This window comes from Plecotus auritus (genome assembly GCF_963455305.1).
Source record: "Plecotus auritus genome assembly, chromosome: 9".
Lineage (NCBI taxonomy): Eukaryota > Metazoa > Chordata > Mammalia > Chiroptera > Vespertilionidae > Plecotus > Plecotus auritus.
In genome coordinates this window covers 62,186,265-62,209,376 of record NC_137783.1, presented here as the reverse complement: position 1 = coordinate 62,209,376, position 23,112 = coordinate 62,186,265, and the positions used below count along the sequence as shown (strand labels likewise).

The 23,112-nt window shown below is 54.7% G+C and overlaps 1 protein-coding gene across 1 annotated transcript in view; it reads left to right on the top strand.

The window, feature by feature from the left end:
* LDB3 (LIM domain binding 3) overlaps positions 1 to 23,112 on the top strand; it is a gene marked incomplete at its 5' end in the record, with an annotated part of 50,405 nt that overhangs the window by 18,687 nt on the left and 8,606 nt on the right. Inside the window, 4 exons of the mRNA XM_080640568.1 lie at positions 5,765 to 5,907; positions 13,605 to 14,070; positions 16,913 to 17,093; positions 17,596 to 17,716. Coding sequence (XP_080496694.1) covers positions 5,765 to 5,907; positions 13,605 to 14,070; positions 16,913 to 17,093; positions 17,596 to 17,716 — 911 coding nt within the window. The remainder of the gene's footprint in view (positions 1 to 5,764; positions 5,908 to 13,604; positions 14,071 to 16,912; positions 17,094 to 17,595; positions 17,717 to 23,112) is intronic.

Below are 23,112 nucleotides of genomic sequence, written 5' to 3'. Positions count from 1 at the left end.
CTGGCCCTGCGGACGATCATGAGCGCTCCTGGGGCCCACCGCGCCCCTGGAGCCAGGGTTCATTTGGAGCTATGCCTGGGAGACACCAGGTAAGCTGGTCTGACTAGAATTGGAGCAAAAGGGACAAAGTCAACATTCGGTTTGTCTGTACAGTACTGTCCCCGCCCAGACATCGTCATCCCTCCTGTCCTGAGCAGTGGCCTCGGCTCCCAGAAGCCCCTGGAACCTGGCCAGGGTCAGGGAGAAGCAGACAGGGAGGCTGGGTGTTCTCTGCGGCCAGCCGGCGTCCCCAGGCCTCACGGCCGGCTGGGCAGAATGGCTCCAGGAACTGCAGCCGCTTCCCAGAGAAGCTCCCGGCAGCCAGGTTCCACCATGAGGGCGGATGAGCGGCTTCCTGGGAGGGCGGGCCGGCATGCTGCAGGCCCCAGCGGGGCTGTTGGAGGCCTCCTTTCTGAACTAAAGCTGGGGAGGGGCTGGTCAGGACATGGCCACTGCCCTGGTCCGCAGGGGTGCTCCCCACTGTGGGAGGCATTCTCCAGCCCGCTCCCCAGCCTCTCCAGGGCTCCGTGGCTCCCTCCGCCATACACCTCACTGGAGGAGGAGAGCAGTTCAGTGATGCCTGGTAAACAGCTCGTGGCCTCTGCATTCCTGCCTGGGATTGACGGGGCAGCGACTGGCTACTCCCGGGGCGGTCCTCCGACCAGCATCACCTGGGGCCCCACTCAACCTCCCAAATCAGAAGCTGCATTTGAGCAGGATCCCCAGGCCATCCACCTGCATGTTAGAACTGAGAAGGCTGCAGGAGGCAGCAGGCAGCAGTGAGGTTTCAGTAGTGTGACCAGCCCTCTGGAATCAGGCTCCTCTCCTGGAAAATGAGGGTCTTCATACCAATGGCCCGCAGGTGGAGGGAATCAGAGGAGTGATGCTCATCCCCTGTCAGCACAGCTGGTGCATGACAAGCCTGCACTCACCATCCTTTCCAACAGGAGAGTGCCTTTTGTTGGGGGAAGACCCTACTTGCCCAACTGGAAGAAGCTTCTTCCTTCCTCCCTGAGGGCCACTTGGGGTTTCCAATCCAAGTGTCCCTCCGCCAGATCCCGCCGTCACTACCTGTTCCAGGAGCTTGAACTCTGTCTCCATCCCCTTTCTATGGAATAGAGTTGCTAATATCCATGTCAGAGGGCGGTGGTGAGGACTGCAGACACATGCCAGGCACACGGGGCCAGGTCAACAATAAACTTCGCGCAGGGCCACCCTGTGGCGGGAGCCACAGATCCTGCTCTGTGGCAGCCAATACCAGTCTCAGACCTGAGGCCGGGGAGCAGAGAATGCATTTCTTTGCTCTCCTATAACTTGGTTTGTTTCTCTGCCCAGTTTCCCAGGGGGCAGAAATCCAGCCCATCAGCCCAGGCTCTGGTGCTCCCTCTTCCTTGGAGAGGTTTGGGGAAGAGATGCTCACTGAACAGCAAGGCAGGCAGGCTGGGCCTCGGGCACCCTGCCCTGGTCCGTCTACCTGTGCTGGCACCTGCCGGGATATCCATACCCACCTGGTCACACTGGTCACACTGGCACTGCAGTCCCTCCCTTGTTCCCAACCACAGGTCTTTCCGATGTGCAGGCACCCAGGGCCACGGCACGTCACTCTTGGGCATGTGAGAAACCTTCTGGCCACCAGGGCACATGAGGGCCTGGGCATCTTTGGATGGTCTTAGATCCGCCTGCTCCTTCACCATGGGCATGGGAGACCCTGAGATCCTGCCACCTCTCTAGGTTTACCCAGGAAAGGGGCACAGTTGCCTCTATTCTGGAATACCCCACACCACGTCAACCCTTTCTGGTCCAGATGACCTTGATCAGCCTGACATGACAGCTTTCATCCATCTTCCAAATGCACTGTCCATGCCTGAGTCTCCCACAGCCTAAGAGCCCAGGCTCTCGCCACTCTAGAGCCTAAGCCCTTGACCCTCAAATATCTACCTCTACTTTTCTCAAAGGCCATGTGTGCCTCTGACTAAATGGAGAAGGGAGGAAAGCAGGATGGGGGTTGATAATTCAATCTACTTTTCCATCACACTGTGTTTTTGTAATATGAAAAATGAGGAAGCAAAAAAATGGGGGGTTCTTGCCCTGCCAGCATCAACCTGTGAACCAGGAGGTCATACTTCGATTCCAAGTCAGGTCACATGCCCAGGTTTCAGGCTCGATCCCCAGAGTGGGGCATGCAGGAGGCAGCCAATCAATGATCTCTCTCATCATTGATGTTTCTCTCTCTCCCTCTCTGAAATCAATAAGTAACATATATATATATATATATATATATATATATATATATATATGTATATATATATATATATATATATATATATATATATATATATATATATTAAAATGGGGGGTTCTTACCAGGCTTGAGAATAATTTTGATGTTACTGTGATCCTCCTTGTGGTCTGAGCCCTTCCCTCTTGGGGTCCTGAGGGCCTCTTTCTCTGAAGCTGGGAACAGGCTTCTGGAAGATCCTACTCTGCAGTATGAACGGTGCCTTCTTCCCAGCGTGCCTCTGCTGCAGCCACCACCACCATGCAGAGAGCCCCCCTGACCTGTTGTCTTTCTTGATCCCACCTCATCAGCACCCCTATTGAGCATGCTCCAGTGTGCACCAGCCAGGCCACCACCCCGCTGCTGCCCGCTTCTGCCCAGCCGCCTATTGTTGCCTCTCCCAGTGCAGCCTCGCCACCCCTGGCTGCAACCGCTGCCCATGCTGCCGCTACCTCTGCCTTGGCCTCTGTTTCAAGCCCTGCGGACAGTCCAAGGTAACTGCCCCACAGGTGCCACACTGGTTGTGGGGAAGGGATGCAGGAGTGGCCTCACCCTGGCTCCATGTGTGGGCAGCTGTGTTTCACCTCAGAAAGGCCCACCCCAGGTGGTTAGGAGCCCAGGCCCAGGAGGCCAAGGCTAGCACCGCCTGCTGCGAGAGTGCAGGGGAATGTGAGTGTGGCTGAAGACAGGAGGGGATGTGGGCCCCTGCCCTCTCCTTGGGCAAGAGAGGGACCTCTCTCTCTCTTTCTCTCACTCTCTCTCTCACACACACACACACAAGCACAGTAAGATAGTAAAGGGAGACTGGAAAGTCTGTTTCCAGAACTGGGATTAGGGGAATGGAAGTTGTTGCCTGGGCTGGGGAAGCCTAGGAAAGCTCCGTGGAGGGAGGAGCATTGACCTGGTCACAGGAGACAGACCAGATATTTAGCAACGGACTTGCCCTTGGCCCTTAGCCTCTGGGCGGAGAAGCAAGAGGCACTGATGCAGTTCAGCTTCAACCTCTCCTCCGCCACTCCCTGTCGGTAATCTCCAGAAAGTCACTGAACTCTGAACGTCAGTTTCCTCATCTGCTAAGACGTTCAATGCAACGTTGATTTTGTAGGGTTGGGACAGAAAAAGTGTACCTAAGCCACCAAGCACACAAAGTGGTCTCCAGCTCTCCACCCGCCCTCCTGGGCCCCCCAGCAACGGGCTGGGGTGGAGAGCGCCCCAGCAGGTGGTCTGGCACAGCCGGGCAACGAGCAGGCCTCCAGACCCAGCTCTCTAGGGGCTGCATGGAGTGTCCACCTGGTGTTAGGGTCAGAGCCAGCTCTCAGTCTCCTACGTCCCCCCCCCCCCCCGCTCCCCCCGCCACCGCCCCGGGTTTTGTGGAAAGGACATGCCTCTCTGAGTTGGGTGCACAAGTCCCTGGTGCAGCCTGAGGAGGATGGAGGGGGGCAGATTAGCCACAGGCCTGTGGGCTGTACCCCTACCCCGGGGCTATATAATGACCCCCAGGTGGTGCGGAGCCCAGCCTTTCCCCAGCCCAACTCAAGCCTCACGGGTGAGCCCACCCAGCCTCCACGGTTTTCTATCCCAGCTTCCAGAGGGCACTTAGCAAGTGCTTCCCTCTGCGCACCAGAATGGCTCCAGGTGCGAGCACAGAGAAAGAGAGGAGCGTAGAGATGTCCCTGTGGCTGAGTGGAAAGGTGCCCCCCCCCCCCCCCAGTTTGGATTGGGGAGCTGTAGATGTGGGCCCTGCTCAGGCTCAGGCCTCTATCCTGGGCTCTTAGGGCTCCTTCAACAGAGCAAACCCTCCCTTCACTTTGTTTTGCAAGAGAGTGATGCCTGGGTGGAGGCTGGGGGGGAGCCAGCGCATCACACTGGGCAGAGCCACAGGAGCAGGGCTTGCCTTACAGTTCCTGGAGCTCCCTCCCTTCTTACACAGGGCTGGGATGGAAGTAGAGGGAGCAAGTGGGAGGCAAATGGCCACCCAAACTGTCACTGGAGCCTGGCCTCAGAATTTTTGCTGGATATCGTAAGCCTTGGCCTCCTCCTCCACCAGCAACCCTGACACAGGACCACAGCTCCTGGGATGCCGGGAAGGCCCTCTGCTGGGGAGGAAGTCTGGCTGACGCCCACTGACATGGAAGCAGGCACCCCGTGGACACTGCCTCCTCCTCTTCCAGTGAGGCCCCTACTCCACTGGTCTCAACAGGTCAGCCAGAGAAGGGCACGCCCAGGAAGGGGAGACATGGCCTCACTCAACCGGCAGCATGGCAGTGTGGCAGGGCAAGCTGCACTCCACCCACCAGGACGCTGGTCTGAGGCTCGGCCACCTCCGCATTGTCTGAGGCAGCTCCGCTCAGGAGCTCGGCTGCGAGGTCAGGGCCACCCCCTCCAGAGCAGGAGACAAGGCAGGCCCTGCTCCTGTGGCTCTGCCCAGCGTGATGCGCAGGCCCTGGGCCCATTCAGGACAGGTGGAAGGAAGGCCGGAAACCATGGGCTGGAGAGGACAGCACATTTCCAGGGGCTCACGTCTCTAGTACCCCATTTCCACTGGATGTGGTCACATGGTCCCTGCTGGGATCTGGAAAATGTAGGGAGAGACAAGGGCATGTTCTGTAAGGTATTCATTAGTTTTAAATGAGAAAAGAAAAGGGGGCAGGGTTCACAGACAAATGAAATTGGGGAACACTGGATCAGCCAAAGTAAAACAAGCTGCTTAACTCAGGTATTCTTAGAGCTTTCAGCTCTCCGAGAAGACAGGCCACACACAGCATTTCCTGAGGGCAATGAACTGGGACACTCTCCTTCTCTTTGGTCCCATGACACCTGGATCACAAGTAGAAAAAGGCTGCTCTCGGCCTCGTGGGGGCTAACCCAGTGAGAGAGGGCAAGAATTCCATATGGAAGAGAACCGTGTTTGGGGGTGAGGGTCTCCCTGCTGGAGCACTCTTGCCCAGAAACCCAAGACTTTATTGCTCCCTCCAGCAACAGTAGAAAGGGGGAGGTGGGGGGAGGCCAGGGGCTAAGGCTGTGAAGTGCCCCCAAGGTCAGAAGGTGGAGGAAGGGGGCAGCTCTGACTACCTCCACCTCTCCTCTCTCCAGCCTCTGTCCTTCCAGCCCCAGATTGTCCCTGGCAGTCTCTCCCCAGGGGGTAGAGAATCTCCCATGCACCCTCCTGTCCAGCTGGCGGCTTGGCCTCCTCCCTCTCTGCAAGGCGGTGACAGCAGCAATGGGCTCTATTTCTTGAGGTGTCTTTGCTGCTTTAACGAAACTCACCAAAGCTCCTCACCAAAGAGCAGCTTCCGCCCCTCCACAACCTCATGGTCTTTCCTGCAGCCTCGGGCAGCTCCGGACCACCTGTCAGAGGTTCTCTACAAAGGAGAAGCAACCTGCCGGGCTGCCAGCACGAAGGCCTGGCTGTCCTTCTGGCTGCTAACTCTTCCCCCTTGGTTCCAGGCCCCAGGCCTCTGCTCAGGGCACGGTCAAGGCGACCTCTCCAGCACCTGCCGCCCATCCATACACCGAAGCCCCAGCTGCTGCTGCGCCCAAGCCTCGGGTTGTCACCACTGCCAGCATTCGGCCTTCTGTCTACCAGCCAGGTGAGAGTGGGCGGGGGACTGTCAGGCTGGGTGTGGGCTGCAGGGGTCAGCTCCCAGGAGGATGGTGGTCAGTGAGGTCCTGCTACTGAGGTTCAGTGTGGGCCAGATTCCTATGGAACCTGCCTCTGGCTCTGGAGAGACAGGTGGGCAGTGCCAGGCAGGGATGAACCTCCCAGCTAGTAGGGAGAGGACACTCCTGGCTGGGGGTTTTCAGGCTCAAGGTGAGGGGAGAGGGTTTAGGGGGGAGCTGGTTCCTCCAGGAGTCTGGTTCTGGCTCAAGCCAGAGGATGGGCAGCTATACCAACAATGCCATGGGCTTTGGACAGCACTACTGCCTCGCAGTGACCCTGGGCACGCTGCTCAACCTGACTGGTCTTTGGTTTCCTCTGCTGAGGGCAGGAGAAGTGGAGGTATGGGAAGCACAGGTGAGGTGGCAGAGTGGCCAGCACAGGGCCTGACAGTGGCTGAGCACATGGGCTCTCTCTTCCATCACACTGGTCCCCATTCTTTTCACTGCCTAGGACCCCCTTACAGGAATGAGGGCTCAGCCCATGACCCCCTCTTTCCTAGCCAAAACTGGGCCTGCTCCCCAGAGCCCAGGGCAGCTCTCAGGCTGGCCTGTTCCTGCTCAGAAGCTGAGGGCTTCCTGCTGGGGAAGGCCCCTGGTGCCCTGATCTGCAGGATGTGCCCACAGGAGGGCTCCTGGCATCTAGGCCCTGAGTGCTGACAGCACTGCTTGGCCCCTCCGTCCCTCTGGACTTGGACTGGGAACTCCAGGAGGGCAGAGTTAGGGCAGGCTGTCTCCACAGCAACACCAGAGACTCAGCTCTGGCCCAGAGGAGCTACTCAGCAAAGGAAGTGACCAGGAACGAATGAACGAATGAATGCTGGTGGGAATTGTGTGTCCCCCACTGGCAGTGGTGAGTGGGGCATGGGGAGAGAAGAGGCTGTGAGCTGCATGGTCTGGGGGCCGAACACCAGGGATAATGGATGACAAGGGTTCCCAGAGGGATAGCCTGGGCCAGATAGGATATTAGACAGGCAGACACTTTTTATTCAAAGCATTATGCTTTTTTAAAAAAAATTTTGTTTTTGATTTTTAGATAGAGTAAGGGAGAGAGCAATAGAAACAGCAGTAGGCTGCCTCCTGCACGACCCCTACTAGGCATCGAGCCTGGGCATGTGCTCTGACCAGAACTGAACCAGGAATCTTTTGGTCCATGGGATCAGGCTCAATCCACTGAGCCACACGGGCTGGGCTTAAAGCATTCTACTTTCAACATATTTATTCTTACGGCCATCTTGAACTTATGGAAAAAGTATTACCAATTTTCCACTTGCAGCAGTAATACAAACTGTTCTTCACCACCACCCCTAAATTATTGCACACATACCATTTTTCATATGGTAAAGCTGACACGTGGTAGAAAGTGAGGATGTCCCTGCCTTGTTTGCGAAAGAATGAGGCAGTGGGTTCTGAGGGGCAGAGAGGAGGCTGCTGGGTGCCCGGCAGGAGGAGAGCTGGGGAGCAGTGGGGGGAGAGAGGAAGAGAGATGTCTGGGCTCGGGGTATGTCTGGTTAAGTTTTCTCACTGTGGCTCGGGAGCAGGGGAGACAGAGATATTGAGCCTCACAAGAGTGCCAGCCCTTTATGTGGGCTGCCCTGCAGGGCCTGGTGCTCAGGGGGCTCCCTGCAGGGCCAGGTGCTCAGGGGGCTCCCTGCCAAGGCAGAGCTGCCCTCCATGGAAAAATACCTCATCGCCTGGGTGAGGTCTCCTTTGAAAACGGTCCTCAGACTGGGTACTCCCCATGTTCTGGAGTGAAGGGAGGCCCCTCCCGCAGCACTGGGCACACAGGCGGTGCCCTCTGTGCCTTGAGAGGTAGGGACACAGGGTTTGGAGTTAAAAATCCAGTTCCAAGCAGGTTGCCCCGTGACAAGTGTCAGGTGGTGGTGGGCACGGGCCCTGGGAGGGGGAGGGGTTGGAGAAGCAGGCGCAGCGAGGTCCTCCCAGGCGCCAGGAAGGCAGACCTGCTGCGGTCGGGCTCTCTGGGCGGGCCTTGCAGGGCACCTTCCAGGGCAGCCCCGACCTGGCTCCCCTCCGCTGCAGCCCGGACGTTAACTTACTCCCGCTGGGAGCAGGGGCTGGTCTGGGGAGAGGCGGGGACCCGGCGAGCCTCCTCCCTCCCCCCGCCCCCTCCCCCCGCTCCCCCTGGTGGGGGCACGGGGTGGCAGAGGGGGTGTGTGTGTGGCCAGGATGGCTGGGGATATAGGGGTTGACCGGGGTAGCTGGGGTGGCTGGAGTGGTCGGGGTGATCGGGATGGCTGGGGTGGTCGGGTTGTGGTGGTGGGGGGTGTGGCCGGGGTCGCCAGCGGGGTGGGAAGTGCCTGGGGTGGTCTCGCAGCCCCCTCTGATGGTCGGTGGGGCGGGGCGGCTCCCCAGCACCTGGCGGAGGCCATGTGGGCCGCGGGCGGGGCAGGGCGGGGCGGGGGTGGGGGGGGGGAGGGGTCGGGGCGGGGGTCGGGGGGGGGGGGGTCGGGGCGGGGGTGGGGGGGGCGGGGCGTGGAGATCGCGCTGCTAGTGGCCCAGTCCCGCCTGCGAGGGCGATAGGGGCCTTTGAACTTGCCAATTAAAGATGAAATGTCACCTTCTACCCGGGGAGCCGGCGGGGGGCGGGGGAGGAGAGGCCTCCGGCCCGCCCTCCTGGGACTGAGCGGACTGGGGGAGGGGCTGCCGGCTGCGCCGGGAGGGAGGGGAGGTCCCAGCTCTGATGGCCTAGCCGGCCAAGGAAGCGGCCTCTGTGCGGACCTTCGTGTCGTGGGCTTTGAAAGCGGGTTGGCTTGCCAAAACCGGTTTGGCTCAGTGGATAGAGCCACAGCCTGTGGACTGAGGGGTCCCTGGTTCGATTCCGGTCAAGGGCACGTAACTTGGTTGCGGGCACATCCCCAGTAGGAGGTGTGCAGGAGGCAGCTAATCGAAGTTTCTCTCTCATTGATGTTTCTAACTCTCTATCCATCTTCCTTCCTCTCTGTAAAAAAATCAATAAAATATATTTAAAAAAAGAAAAGAAAGCGGGTTGGCGGAAAGGGTGCGGAAGACCCGGGGGAGGGAGACGCCTTTCCGGTGGAGGGAATGGTGTGGAGCCGCGGAGGAGGCAAGAAAGTGGGCTAGGGCCGTGGGAAGGGGCTGGCTTTGCTGTCTAGGGAGGGGTCAGGCTGGGGCCCGGCAGCCAGTCCCACCGCCCAGCTGCAGGCCGCCCGCCCATAGCTGACCAGCCCGGCGACTGTGTGGTGCCCGCTGAGAAACGCCCTTGAAATGCTCTCCACCCATGGGGTGGCGGTGTTAGGGGGCTAATGCGGCTCCAGGGCAGGCTGTGGAAGCCCAGTATATTCACAATACCATCTCAATATATAACCAATATAAAAGAATGATTAATAAGATATTTTACATTCTTTCCTTATACTAACTTTTCAAAATCTGGTACATACAGCACTTCCCTATTCAGACGAGCCATATTTCAACTCTCAGCAGCCACACAGGACGGCACAGCATTAGAGCTTTTGTTTTATTCCCTTTTAGCAGAGATTCCACCACTTTACCCGCCCGCCCCCACCCCCCGCAAAAGGAACATAATCTTGCCTAGAACCCATCACATATACAGAGAAGAGCGAAGCGGCTCTGCTGCCTCGTCTGTCTCCACATTGGCCTTGGAGACAACCCAGCACCTTTGCCCCCCGCATTCTGAGACTCTACTCTGGCACTTGGGAGACATGCAGGGTTGTTAGGAAGGGTGGCATCACCTGGAGTTTGGACTTCACATCACAGGGCCAGTCCCCCCCACCTGTGAGGCAGGCCGGGTGTCATGAATCCTACCATGCGGAGCACTCGGTCTGAGGTGTTCTGACTTCAAGGTGTCAGTCTCCCATTCCAGCTCTCCACACCTTGCAGTCTGTGTGGGCTGGGCTCCCTCAGGCGACCAGGCTGTGAGACAAGCTGACAGTCATGCTGAGCCCAGGAGTCACTAATTTAGTGACACACATAACTGTGCCAGCTACTTAACCCTCATCACAACACTGTAAGGCACTAAGAATCATATTACCATTCTTAGACAAGGAAATTCAGGCCCAGAGATATTAAGGAATCTGCCCAAGGACACACAGCCTGGACCTAGTAGAGCTGTGCTCCCGAGGCCGTGCTGCATGCCGAGGATGGTGCCTCCTCCCTGCTGACAGTTGCTCCTCATTCACATAGTACACCAAGATTTTATGGAAATTAGACTTGGATTATTCTTATTTTTTACTATAGGCCGGGTGCACGAAATTTGTGCACTGGGGGGGGGGGGGGGTGTCCCTCAGCCCAGCCTGCACTCTCTCCAATCTGGGACCCCTTGAGGGATGTCCGACTGCCAGTTTAGGCCCGATCCTTGTGGGATCGGGCCTAAACTGGCAGTTGGACATCCCCCTCACAATCCAGGACTGCTGGCTCCCAACTGCTCACCTGCCTGCCAGCCTGATCACCCCCTAACCACTCCCCTGCCAGCCTGATTGACACCTGGCTGCTCCCCTGCCAGACCGATCACCCCCAACTGCCCTCCCCTGCCGGCCTAGTCGCCCCCAACTGCCCTACCCTGCTGGCCCAGTCGCCCCCAACTGCCCTCCCCTGCCGGCCTAGTCGCCCCTAACTGCCCTCCCCTGCTGGCCTGGTCACCCCCAACTGCCTTCCCCTGCCATCTTGTGGTGGCCATCTTTGACTACATGGGAGCGGCCATATTTTGTGAGGGCATGAGGGTCAATTTGCATATTACCTCTTTATTATATAGGAAATTTTATCTTTATCATTGAAACTATTATAGATGTTCCTCTTTCACCCTCCCTTCTCCCCATTCCCATCCCTACCCAGGCCTTCACCCCACCATTGTCTGTGTCCATGGGTTATGCATATCTATATATATGAAAAGCCGGCAACCAGAACTCTGTAATGACTGACTGAATGACTGGTCGCTATGATGCTCACTGTGGCCAGGGAACTGGCCCCATTCGGGGTGGGGCCGGCCAGCCAACCTCCCGTGGCCTCTCCCCAAAGCCGGCCTGCTCCCAATCAGCCACTCCCACCTCTATTAAGGAGGGGCAGCTGGCCAACCCCTGCACAGCCCCTCCCTCTGGCCGGCAACGCCCTGATAGTCCCCTTACCCCAACAGGGGGCGGGACCAGCCAGCCAACTGCCTGTGGCCCCTCCCCCTGGCTGGCCCTGCCCCCAATCGGCCCCCCCACACACCACTTGGGGGCAGGGCCTGCCAGAGAACCACCCACAGCCCCTCCCCACGGCTGGCCCCACCCCCAACCAGCCCCCACCACCCCGATCAGCCCACAGTCCCTACTCTCAGCCAGCTCCACCCCCAATTGCCCCCCCCTCTCCAACTATGATGAGGGGCAAGTTCAGCGGCTACCACCCACAGCCCCTCCCCTGACCGGCCCCCCACACACACACCAATTGGGGGTGGGGCCTGCCATCCAATTGCCCATGGCTCCTCCCCTCCGGCTGGCACTGCCCTAATTGGGCCCCGATTGGGGCAGGCTGGCCAGCCAACCTCCCACCATCTCCTCCTCCCAACATCTCCTCCTCCGGGTGGATTGGGGCTGGGCCAGCCAGACCCCATCCATGCATGAATTCGTGCACTGGGCCTCTAGTATGCATATAAGTTCTTTGGTTAATCTCTTCCCGCCTCATCCTTCTCTCTGAGAATTCTGTCTGTTGCATGCTTCCATGTCTCTGGGTCTATTTCATTTGTCAGTTTCTTTCCTTTAAAAAATATATTTTTATTGATTTCAGAGAGGAAGGGAGGGGGATAGAGAGATAGAAACATCAGTGATGAGAGAGAATCATTGATCAGCTGCTTTCTGCATGCCCCACACTGGAGATTGAGCCTGCAACCCAGGCATGTGCCCTCAATGGGAATCGAACCATGACCTCTGGGTTCATAGGTCTACACTCAACCACTGAGCCATGCCGGCCGGGCATACCACAGCTTTTTTAGCCACTCACCTACATGGGCACTTGAGCTGTTTCCAAATCTTAGCTATTGTATGGACTTGTGTTCTTTACAGAGGCAGTGTGGGGTGATAGAAAGAATAGATTTGGAGACTTGCTTTTCATTTACTGGCTATGTCTGAGCCTCGGTGACCTCAACTGTAAACAGGACTAACAAGGATGATCTGTTATGTACCGTCTGCCTCCTCAGTAAGTGGGAAGAAGATTCCTTGTGGATGAAGCCAGCGTAGCTCCCAGGATGGCTCCAGGGTAGGGCAGTGGAGGGTTTACCCTGCAGCTTTCCATAACACAGGGCTGGGCCTCCCCATACCCAGTGCAGGGTTTCCACGATGCCCAGCTCCAAAGAGCCAGTCATCTGGGAGTAGAAGGTACGGAGTTGAACAGCAGACCACAGGCCACCCACGGTGGCCCAAGGGAACCAGGTGGGAGAGTCCGAGGCCAGGTCAGGGCCTTTAGCCTTGAGAAAAGCCTTACTTTCTAGGCTGGACCCTGGTGAAGGGGAGGGAAGGGTGCAGAACCCCTCAGCACAGTCCCCGTCGCCTGCCCCAAGCTATGAGCCTGCACCCTCAGTGGCCCACAGCAGGGGTCCTGCTGAATCTGCCAGCCGCCCCCCTTGGGCCACAGACGACAGCTTCTCTCAGAAGTTTGCTTCCAGGCTCAGGAAGGGGGAGGAGGCGGCCCTGACTGGCTTCCCAGGGCGGGGAGAAGGAGGCCTCTTTCCATAAGAGCAGACTGAGTTGACGGAAGGCATTTGGAACCTTGCTCACTGTGAGAGGATGCTGGCTGGCTGGATGGTGTGCAGGACACAGCTGGGTCTGCCCAGCGCTCCACAGTGGAGGCACAGAGCGCTGAGACCTGGGTTTTGAAAGCCCAGGCTTCAGAGAGCTCCGGGCAAGTAACTGTAATGCTCCTTTGTGCTGTCACCCCAAAAGGTTTTAGCTTTCAGTGGACTGGAGGGGGGTCCCGAGGTGCGGCTGTGCATTCTTACACTGCCTCCCGGGTGACCTCTCCAGTCCCTGGGACCCACTCTTTCTACCAAGGATGGAGAGCACAGGTGCCCCAGGCAACCGGACCTGGGCTGCGGCTCCTTAGCATCTCCGCCCCTGGCTTCCTGAGTGACTTCTTCCAGACCCCACCCTGCGCCCTAATCAAACCAAGATAGAGTTCCCCCAATACAGTTCAAGCCAAGATGCTTTTCAGGAAAATGATTGTAGCTAGTCTTGACCTCAACCCGAAAACCCGACTGCCCTGGCTGCCATCTGCTTTGTCCCAAAGCCTGGACTAGGTCCAGATTCCCAAAGGCATGCAGCTAGGCATTTCGGATGTGAGATCACAGCTCAGAGTGCACCGGAAGCACCTTCCAGTCGAAGCCAAGATGGCCCCCTTCCCCCCTGGAGAGGGAGAGGAGACAGGCGGCTGACCCTGGCAGCTGCAGATATTTATAGTTCCTGGGGCCCTGCTCCTAAGGCTCCCCATTTGCCTTAGTTCCCACTGCAAATTCAAACCTCGGGCCCAAGAAGCCCAGAACTGTGTCTGGTAAAAATGGAATTGTCCTGCTCTGATAGTAAAGCCCCTTCCCTGGAGGGGTGGGGCAGGGAGCTGGGGGAAATGAATTCTTGACACATTTTCTTTGGATCTTTTTGGCTTGCAGTGCCTGCAAATACCTACAGCCCATCTCCGGGGGCCAATTATAGTCCAACTCCCTATACCTCTTCGCCTGCCCTCACCTACACCCCCTCACCTGCCCCCACCTACACTCCTTCCCCTGCCCCTGCCAATACCCCCTCGCCTGCCCCCATCTACTCCCCCTCCCCAGCACCAGCCTACACCCCATCGCCTGCCCCAAGCTATGAGCCTGCACCCTCAGTGGCCCACAGCAGGAGTCCTGCTGAATCTGCCAGCCGCCCCCCTTGGGCCACAGACGACAGCTTCTCTCAGAAGTTTGCTCCTGGCAAGAGCACCACTTCTATCAGCAAGCAGCCCCTGCCCGGAGGGACCTCTGCCTACACCCCAGGTTCCCAGGTGTCCCCCCTCGCCAGGGGCACCTTCCAGAGGGCCGAGCGCTTCCCAGCCAGCAGCCGGACTCCACTTTGTGGCCACTGCAACAACGTCATCAGGTAGGACCCGGCTGTGGCCCTGTGCTGGGGTGCTGGAGGGGTGTAGCTGCTGGCCAGACGCCTGAGCTCTGTGGTGGGCAGCGGAGCAGGAGGGCAGGCATAGGGAGACGCCACACGCGGGGCAGCCTCAGGTCCCTCTGGGTCAGCATCAGGTCTGACCTCTGAGCTGTGGCTTCCATCCCTGGTGACACCCACTTCCCTGAGGAGCTGGAGGGTTCAGTGAGGTAAGTGGGTGGAGCCCCCAGTGCGGTGTCTGTGCCAGGACCGCCCCCTTGGGCTCAGGCCAGTCCTTGCAGCAGCCATTGTTGTGTGGGTAGGTGTGGTAGGTGTGGTAGGTGTGGTAGGTGTGGTAGGTGTGGGTAAGTGTGGGTAGGTGTGGTAGGTGTGGTAGGTATGGGTAGGTGTGGTAGGTGTGGTAGGTGTGGTAGGTGTGGGTAGGTGTGGGTAGGTGTGGTAGGTGTGGGTAGGTGTGGGTAGGTGTGGTAGGTGTGGTAGGTGTGGGTAGGTGTGGTAGGTGTGGTAGGTGTGGTAGGTGTGGTAGGTGTGGTAGATGTGGTAGGTGTGGGTAGGTGTGGTAGGTGTGGTAGGTGTGGTAGGTGTGGGTAGGTGTGGTAGGTGTGGTAGGTGTGGTAGGTGTGGTAGGTGTGGTAGGTGGGGTAGGTGTGGTAGGTGTGGGTAGGTGTGGTAGGTGTGGTAGGTGTGGGTAGGTGTGGTAGGTGTGGTAGGGGTGGGTAGGTGTGGTAGGTGTGGGTAGGTGTGGTAGATGAGGTAGTTGTGGTAGGTGTGGTAGTTGTGGGTAGGTGTGGTAGGTGTGGTAGGTGTGGGTAGGTGTGGTAGGTGTGGTAGGTGTGGTAGGTGTGGGTAGGTGTGGTAGGTGTGGTAGGTGTGGTAGGTGTGGGTAGGTGTGGTAGGTGTGGTAGGTGTGGTAGGTGTGGGTAGGTGTGGTAGGTGTGGTAGGTGTGGTAGGTGTGGGTAGGTGTGGTAGGTGTGGTAGGTGTGGTAGGTGTGGTAGGTGTGGTAGGTGTGGGTAGGTGTGGTAGGTGTGGTAGGTGTGGGTAGGTGTGGGTAGGTGTGGGTAGGTGTGGTAGGTGTGGTAGGTGTGGGTAGGTGTGGTAGGTGTGGTAGGTGTGGTAGGTGTGGTAGGTGTGGTAGGTGTGGGTAGGTGTGGTAGGTGTGGTAGGTGTGGTAGGTGTGGTAGGTGTGGGTAGGTGTGTGGTAGGTGTGGTAGGTGTGGGTAGGTGTGGGTAGGTGTGGTAGGTGTGGTAGGTGTGGGTAGGTGTGGTAGGTGTGGGTAGGTGTGGTAGGTGTGGGTAGGTGTGGTAGGTGTGGTAGGTGTGGTAGGTGTGGTAGGTGTGGGTAGGTGTGGTAGGTGTGGTAGGTGTGGTAGGTGTGGTAGGTGTGGGTAGGTGTGTGGTAGGTGTGGGTAGGTGTGGGTAGGTGTGGTAGGTGTGGTAGGTGTGGGTAGGTGTGGTAGGTGTGGGTAGGTGTGGTAGGTGTGGTAGGTGTGGTAGGTGTGGGTAGGTGTGGTAGGTGTGGGTAGGTGTGGTAGGTGTGGTAGGTGTGGTAGGTGTGGTAGGTGTGGGTAGGTGTGGGTAGGTGTGGTAGGTGTGGGTAGGTGTGGTAGGTGTGGGTAGGTGTGGTAGGTGTGGTAGGTGTGGGTAGGTGTGGTAGGTGGGGTAGGTGTGGTAGGTGTGGTAGGTGTGGTAGGTGTGGTAGGTGTGGGTAGGTGTGGTAGGTGTGGTAGGTGTGGTAGGTGTGGGTAGGTGTGGGTAGGTGTGGTAGGTGTGGGTAGGTGTGGTAGGTGTGGTAGGTGTGGTAGGTGTGGTAGGTGTGGGTAGGTGTGGTAGGTGTGGGTAGGTGTGGTAGGTGTGGTAGGTGTGGTAGGTGTGGGTAGGTGTGGTAGGTGTGGTAAGTGTGGGTAGGTGTGGTAGGTGTGGTAGGTGTGGTAGGTGTGGTAGGTGTGGTAGGTGTGGGTAGGTGTGGTAGGTGTGGTAGGTGTGGTAGGTGTGGTAGGTGTGGGGGCCTGTTTGCTGCAGGCTTGCTGGCAGTGCAGGTTTGGAGAGAGCTTTCCTTTGGGGAGCTCTGGGCCATCCACAGACAGGCCTGTGTGCTCAGGCATCAGGGGCACCTGCCGCTATACTGAGAAAAGTCATTTTGATGGGTGGTGCTGGTTGAATACAGTATGTTTACAGTATTTGTGTATGTTGTTTGGCGGGGTGCTGGGTGGGGTACTTACATATATATGAAAAATACACTTTTATTTAAAAGTAAAGTAACACATCCTCAGTGGAGAATTAGAAAATTCAGAATGAAAATATAAAACATTTCCTCATCGTCCCACTCTTCTAACTGCTAAAGGGGAACTAGACCCCCAGGTTCGTGTCCTGGGTCCACCATACCAGGCCCTGGCCTTGAGCAGCGTCAGCTCGCCATGCCTCAGGGTCCTTACCCAAAAGCAGGTCTGATAGCAGAACCTACTTCATAGGATTGCTGGGGGATTGAGTTAATAAATACAAATTTCTTCTTGACTAGCGCCTGGCAGAGAGGAAGCCCTTGGTAAATGTTAGCCGTCAGCACCTCATTGCTCTTATTGTAATCATGGGCAGTCAGCAGAATGGCTGTCCCATGTGTTAGCCCGCCCCCTGCCCCCTGCTGTAGGTGTCGGAGTAGCTTCCCAGTTCTCTGTGGAAGGGATGCAACATGAACATCTTTCAAGGAGCTTTATTTGAATTTTTCATTACTTCCTTAGAACAGTCACAAGTCAGGGCTATTGGGGGGTCGCAAATGACCTGGTCTCAAGCTTTTGGGGTGTCCTTAGTAGGTGCTGTTCTCTGCTTCCCAGGGGCCCCTTCCTGGTAGCCATGGGCCGCTCCTGGCACCCAGAGGAGTTCAACTGCGCCTACTGCAAGTCCTCCCTGGCAGACGTGTGCTTCGTGGAGGAGCAGGGCACCGTGTACTGTGAGCGGTGTTACGAGCAGTTCTTTGCCCCAATCTGTGCCAAGTGTAATACCAAGATCATGGGGGTAAGTGGGCGGATTCTTCCCTATGGCCCTTGTCTTTTCCGAAACCGACCTCTTCCCTCCTCCCTCCTCCGAGAAAGCCGAGAAGTGGCTGCTCACAGCGAGGGCAGCTCCATTCCTGTTCTGGAAGGAAGTTGGTTTGCCACCAATGAACTAGGGAGCCAGTGAACTTGAAGCGAGGAGGATCACCTCCCTGAGCCACAGCTCCCAGTGGTGGTGGAGCTTCTGCAAAGCCAGTTATGTCTTCACACTCGATCTTGCCTGCACCCACACGTGGCCACGACCCTGGGTCCCCTTTGGGAAAAGGGCTGCCACAAGCAGCACCTCCTGCAGTTAAGCCTCACAGTGACGTGAGCACACGCAGAATCGGCCCCAGCAAGCGCTGCGTGAGAGGAACCCCCTTTCCGTGGATCGGGGCCTGCTCTCAGGGGAGGCTCCTCAACACCGCGCCCGCCCCCCCCCCCCCCCCCCCGCGGCCTGGCCTGAATGGAGCTCCTTCCCTCAGGAGGTGATGCACGCCCTGAGGCAGACCTGGCACACCAGCTGCTTCATCTGCGCGGCCTGCAAGATGCCCTTCGGGAACAGCCTCTTCCACATGGAAGACGGGGAGCCCTACTGTGAGAAAGGTAGGCTGCTGTGCTGGCCCCCCACCCCTTCCCCTATCCGGGAGAAAGGGGCAGCACAGGGAATGCCTGCAGAGGTCCAGTTGCATGGAAACATCGGGAGGCTCCAAGTGGCAGCTTCGTGCTGCTACTACACAAAGGCCATTTACTACACTGCTTCCCCTGCCCCTGGGTTGCAGCTTTCCTTGGGTGGGGCGAGGGGTGGGGGGCTGCAGGGGCAAGATTGGGGCTTGTTTTATACACATTCAATCTCTGCTCCCTTCCCTGCACCAATTATGTGGGTCTTATATTGGCATCTTGTAGCAGCGTGGGAAACCCTTCAGGTGATGTTGATTTGGAGACCGGAAAGTCTAGTCTGAAAAGGCTTTGGCTCTGGACTTTATGCTGGGTTCTGTTCCAAGCGCCACCTCAGGCTGACTGTACAACCCTGAGCAAGTTACTGAACTCCTCAGAGCCTCACTTTTCCCATGTGTAAAATGGGGGAACTAAATCCTGCCTCACATAGTGCGTGAGGATTAAACCAGAGAAAGTGTGTAAAGCAAGTCCGTGAGAGTCCGTCTCCCTGCTCCTAGTGTTCCTTCAGGGTCCTGTAACCTCCCTGTCTGAACTCAGAGTTTCTCTGCTTCCCAAAGTGCAGGATGTTATCTTAGAACTTAGAGTGACTTATCAGAAATTCTGAAGACAAAGCACTCTATTAGAGAAGAGGGTGTCGGGCTAACTAGCCATTTACTCATTCATTCACTCACTCACTCATTTATTCACAGCCTTCCTCTTTCAGAAAAGGGTTTTGAGGCAGGTTCCAACAAAGGCAACATAAACATGAATAAGACACTAGAAATAGAAAGTCAGTCCTAAGTAGAAGAGGGAAGAGCAAGCGGGAACAGAGCAGCAGTGGCTGAGTGGCACATTCGAGGAAAAAGGAGAAATACAGTAAGTTAGTTTACGTTATTTTTTTAAAAATATATTTTATTGATTTTTTACAGAGAGAAAGGGAGAGGGATAGAGAGTTAGAAACATCGATGAGAGAGAGACATCGATCAGCTGCCTCCTGCACACCCCTTACTGGGGATGTGCCCGCAACCAAGGTACATGCCCTTGACTGGAATCGAACCTGAGACCCTTCAGTCCGCAGGCCGACGCTCTATCCACTGAGCCAAACCGGTTAGGGCATACGTTATTTTTTTAAAGATATATTTTTATTGATTTCAGAGAGGAAAGGAGAGGGAGAGAGAGAGAAACATCAATGATGAGAGAGAATCATCAATCGTCTGCCTCTCCCCACCCCAGGGATTGAACCTGCAACACGGGCATGTGTTCCGACTGGGAATTGAACCGTGACCTCCTGGTTCATAGGTCCACACTCAACCACTGAGCCATGGCAAGTTAGTTTACTTTACAATGAGAAAAAGAAAACATTCCAGTCCTTCATGGGGAAAAGCAAAACAAAATGAAACTTTCCCCACTGTCAATAAATTATAAAAATAATTTCTTGGATTCATATATACTGGAAAATTCCCTTTCCAGCTCTGAAGTTAATTGAATGACTCAGTTACTTAATAACTCTGTGCCTCATTTTCCATATCTGTAAAAGGGAGAAGATAACATGCGTTTTCCCATCTTATGAACATATGGTGATTACTGGTAATTATTATTGTTCCAAATGTGTGTTGCTATTATTAATCAACTAAGAGCACTGTGACTTTAAGAATTTGTGATAAATCATACTTTGTATCTCAGGTTTTCGAAAAGAATGATAGATTTCCACCCTCACCACCGCCCCTCCATAGTAAGCGCCTCAGAAAGACTGATGGACACTGGGGTTGCTTTCACTTTTTGACTCTTGTGAACAGAGCTGCTATGAGCACATGTGTGCAAATGTCCCCTCAGGACCCGGCTTTCAATTCTGTTGGGTCTACACCCAGAGGAATTGCTGGGTCATGCGGTAGTCCTATTTTTCACTTTTTGAGGAACCTTCATCCTGTTTCCCATAGTAGTTGCTCCATTTTATCTGCCACCAACAGCACACAGGGTTATAATTTCTCTACATTTTTGCCCACAGTTATTTTCTGATTTTTAAAAGATTTTTGCTGGCCACCATCCTAATGAGTGTGATGTGATATCTCTTTGTGGTACTTTGTCATAGTTTTTATTAACAACTTGGAAGAAGGTACAGAATGATAGGATTCAGACGCAGAAAGATTTCAGTTGGCTGAAACAATGAGCTGACACTTTTCTGTACGACAGCTTGCACATAAGTGAGACAGGTGTGGGGTCAGGCCCCCCAGGCTGGCCTGCACCTGAGCACTGCCCAGGCCTGGCAGGGCTTAGTCACCTGGGGACCTTTAAAGAGCTAGAGAAAATGAATTCCCAAACCTCCAGAAGCCGAATTTCATGGGGTGCCCTCCCATAACCAGGTGATTTTTATATGCAGTTATGTCTGGGAATCCAGGTGTAGTACCACCAGCAACTTGAACATCACCTGGAACCTTTTAGATATGTGGGCTCCAGCCTCACCTCAGATCTGTGGAATCAGAAGCTCTGAGGGGTGGAGCCGGCAATCTGTGCAGGTCGCTTGCCTCCTGGGTTAAGTTTATTCCTAGGTATGTTAACTGTTTTGTTGCAATGGTAAATGGGATTACTTTTTAGTTTCTCTTTCTGTGAGTTCACTATTGGTGTATAAAAATGCCTTGATTTCTGGGTGTTAATTTTTTATCCTGCTATAATGCCAAGTTGATTTATTAAATCTAATAATTTTTTTGGTGGTCCTTAGGGTTTTCTGTGTACAATATCATGTTATCTGCGAATAATGAGTTTTACATTCTCCTTTCCAATTTGGATGCCTTTTATTTCTTTTTCTTGTCTGATTGCTATGGCTAGGACTTCCAGTGCTATGTTGAATAAGAGTGGTGAAAGCAGACATCCTATCTTGTTCCTGTTCTTAGGGGAAATGCTTTTAGTTTTTGCCCATTGAGTATGATGTTGGTTGTAGGTTTGTCATATATGACCTTTATTATGTTGAGGTATTATCCCTCTATTCCAAGTTTGCTGAGAGTTTTTATCAAAAATGGCTGTTGGATTTTGTCAAATGCTTTTTCTGTGTCTATTGATATAATTGTGTGATTTTTGTCTTTCAATTTGTTTGTGATTTATCACATTTTTTGATTTGCAAATATTGTACCAGCCTTGCATCCCTAGAATAAATCCCACTTGATCATGGTGTATGATCTTTTTAATATATTACTGGAAGCGATTTGCTAATATTTTGTTGAGGATTTTAGCATCTATGTTCATCAGGGATGTTGGCTGTAGTTCTCTTTCTTTGTAGTGTCTTTGCCTGGCTTTGGGATTAGGACAAAGAGAGCTTGGAAGTGCTCCCTCCTCTTGGAATTTTTGGAATAGTTTGAGGAGTATTGGTGTTAGTTCTCCTTTAAATGTTTGGTAAAACTCCCCTGTGAAGCTTTCTGGACCTGGGCTTTTGTTCACTGGGAGTTTTTTGAATGCTGCTTTAATTTCATTAGTAGTTATCAGCCTATTCAAGTTTTCTGATTCTTCCTGATTCAGTTTTATAAGATTGTATTTTTCTAGGAGTTTGTCCTTTTCATCCACATTGTCCAGCTTGTTGTCATATAGTTGTGCATAGTATTTTCTTACAATCCTTGGCAATCTGTGTTTTAATGAACCCTCCGGATGATTCTGATGTGTGAGAACCATCCTATATAATAAAAGCCCAGTGACCGAAACGTGGAACAACCAGAGACCAGAAACCATGGCCCCTTGCCCTGGCTTGCCCCCCGCCAGGGAGCAGTTAGCGGTGATCAGGCAGGCAGACAGAGTGGTTAGGGGCAATCAGGCAGGCAGGAGAGTGGTTAGGGGTCATTAGGCAGGCAGGTGAGTGGTTAGAGGTGATCAGGCAGGCAGGTAAGGCACTTAGGGGCGATCAGGCAGGCAGGCAGAGGTGGTTAGGGGCGATCATGCAGGCAGGAGAGTGGTTAGGGGTCATTAGGCAGGCAGGTGAGTGGTTAGGGGTGATCAGACAGTCAAGCAGATGGGGTTAGGGGTGGTCAGGCAGGCAGGTGAGTGGTTAGAGGTGATCAGGCAGGCAGGCAAGGCACTTAGGCACGATCAGGCAGGCAGGCAGAGGTGGTTAGGGGTGATCAGGCAGGCAGAGGCAGTTAGGGGCGATCAGGCAGGCAGGAGAGTGGTTAGGGATCATCAGGCAGGCAGGTAAGGCACTTAGGGGCGGTCAGGCAGGCAGGCAAGGCACTTAGGGGCAATCAGGCAGGCAGAGGTGGTTAGGGGTGATCAGGCAGGCAGGTGAGTGGTTAGGGGTGATCAGGCAGGCAGGCAGAGTGGTTAGGGGCAATGAGGCAGGAAGACAGAGGTGGTTAGGGGAGATCAGGCAGGCATGCAGAGATGGTTAGGGGCAATCAGGCAGGCAGGCGAGTGGTTAGGGGCAATCAGGCAGGCAGGCAAGCAGTTAGGAGCCAGTGGTCCCGGATTGCAAGAGGGATGTCTGACTGCCAGTTTAGGCCTTATCCCACAGTCGGACATCCCCCGAAAGGTCCTGGATTTCGAGAGGGTGCAGGCCGGGCTGAGGGACCCCCTCCCCACCCCGTGCACAAATTTCATGCACTGAGCCTCTAGTTGTCTGATAAAGCACTAAGCCATTTTTCAACACAGAGCATGTGATTTGATGGATGGAAATCCTTTTACAATAGCAATAAACCCGTTAAATACAGGGTATGAATTCAGCTTGGGGCAGATGAGAATTAGTCAAAGAACATTGTAACAATCTAATAAATGAGGAACTAGATTATGCTTCTGGGGGAAAGGCCCATGTACAAGCTAATTCCATATGGATTATGTTCTCCTTTTGTAGTATAAGTGAGGAAAAAACAGCTTTTTAAAAAATGTATTAGGGTCAGATCTGTGCTACCAATTTTTTAGAAAATATGTTTTTATTGATTTTTTTTTTTTAGAGAGAGAGAGGAAAAGAGAGGGGGGGAGATAGAAACATTGATAAGAGTGAAACATCATCGATCAGCTGCCTCCTGCACACCCCTTAGGGGATTGAGCCTGCAACCCGGGCATGTGCCCTGACCTGGAATTGAACTGGTGGCCTCTTGGTTCCTGGGTCGATGCTCAACAGCTGAGCTACACCAGCCAGGCAAGTGCTACCAAATTTTAAAGCAAATTGGCAGTTCTCCAGGTCATACAGAATTAAGTTTAAAACAGAAAAATCAATTAATAGTATAGATTAAACACCCTAAAAGTAAAATCAAGCCATGTTAAGAGCTTAATCTATGAAAAACCATTGGCTTCACAAAAGAAGGAATTACTACTTAATAAGGTTTTTTGAACCATTTATCCATCAAATGTGTGCCAGTTCCTGTGCAAGA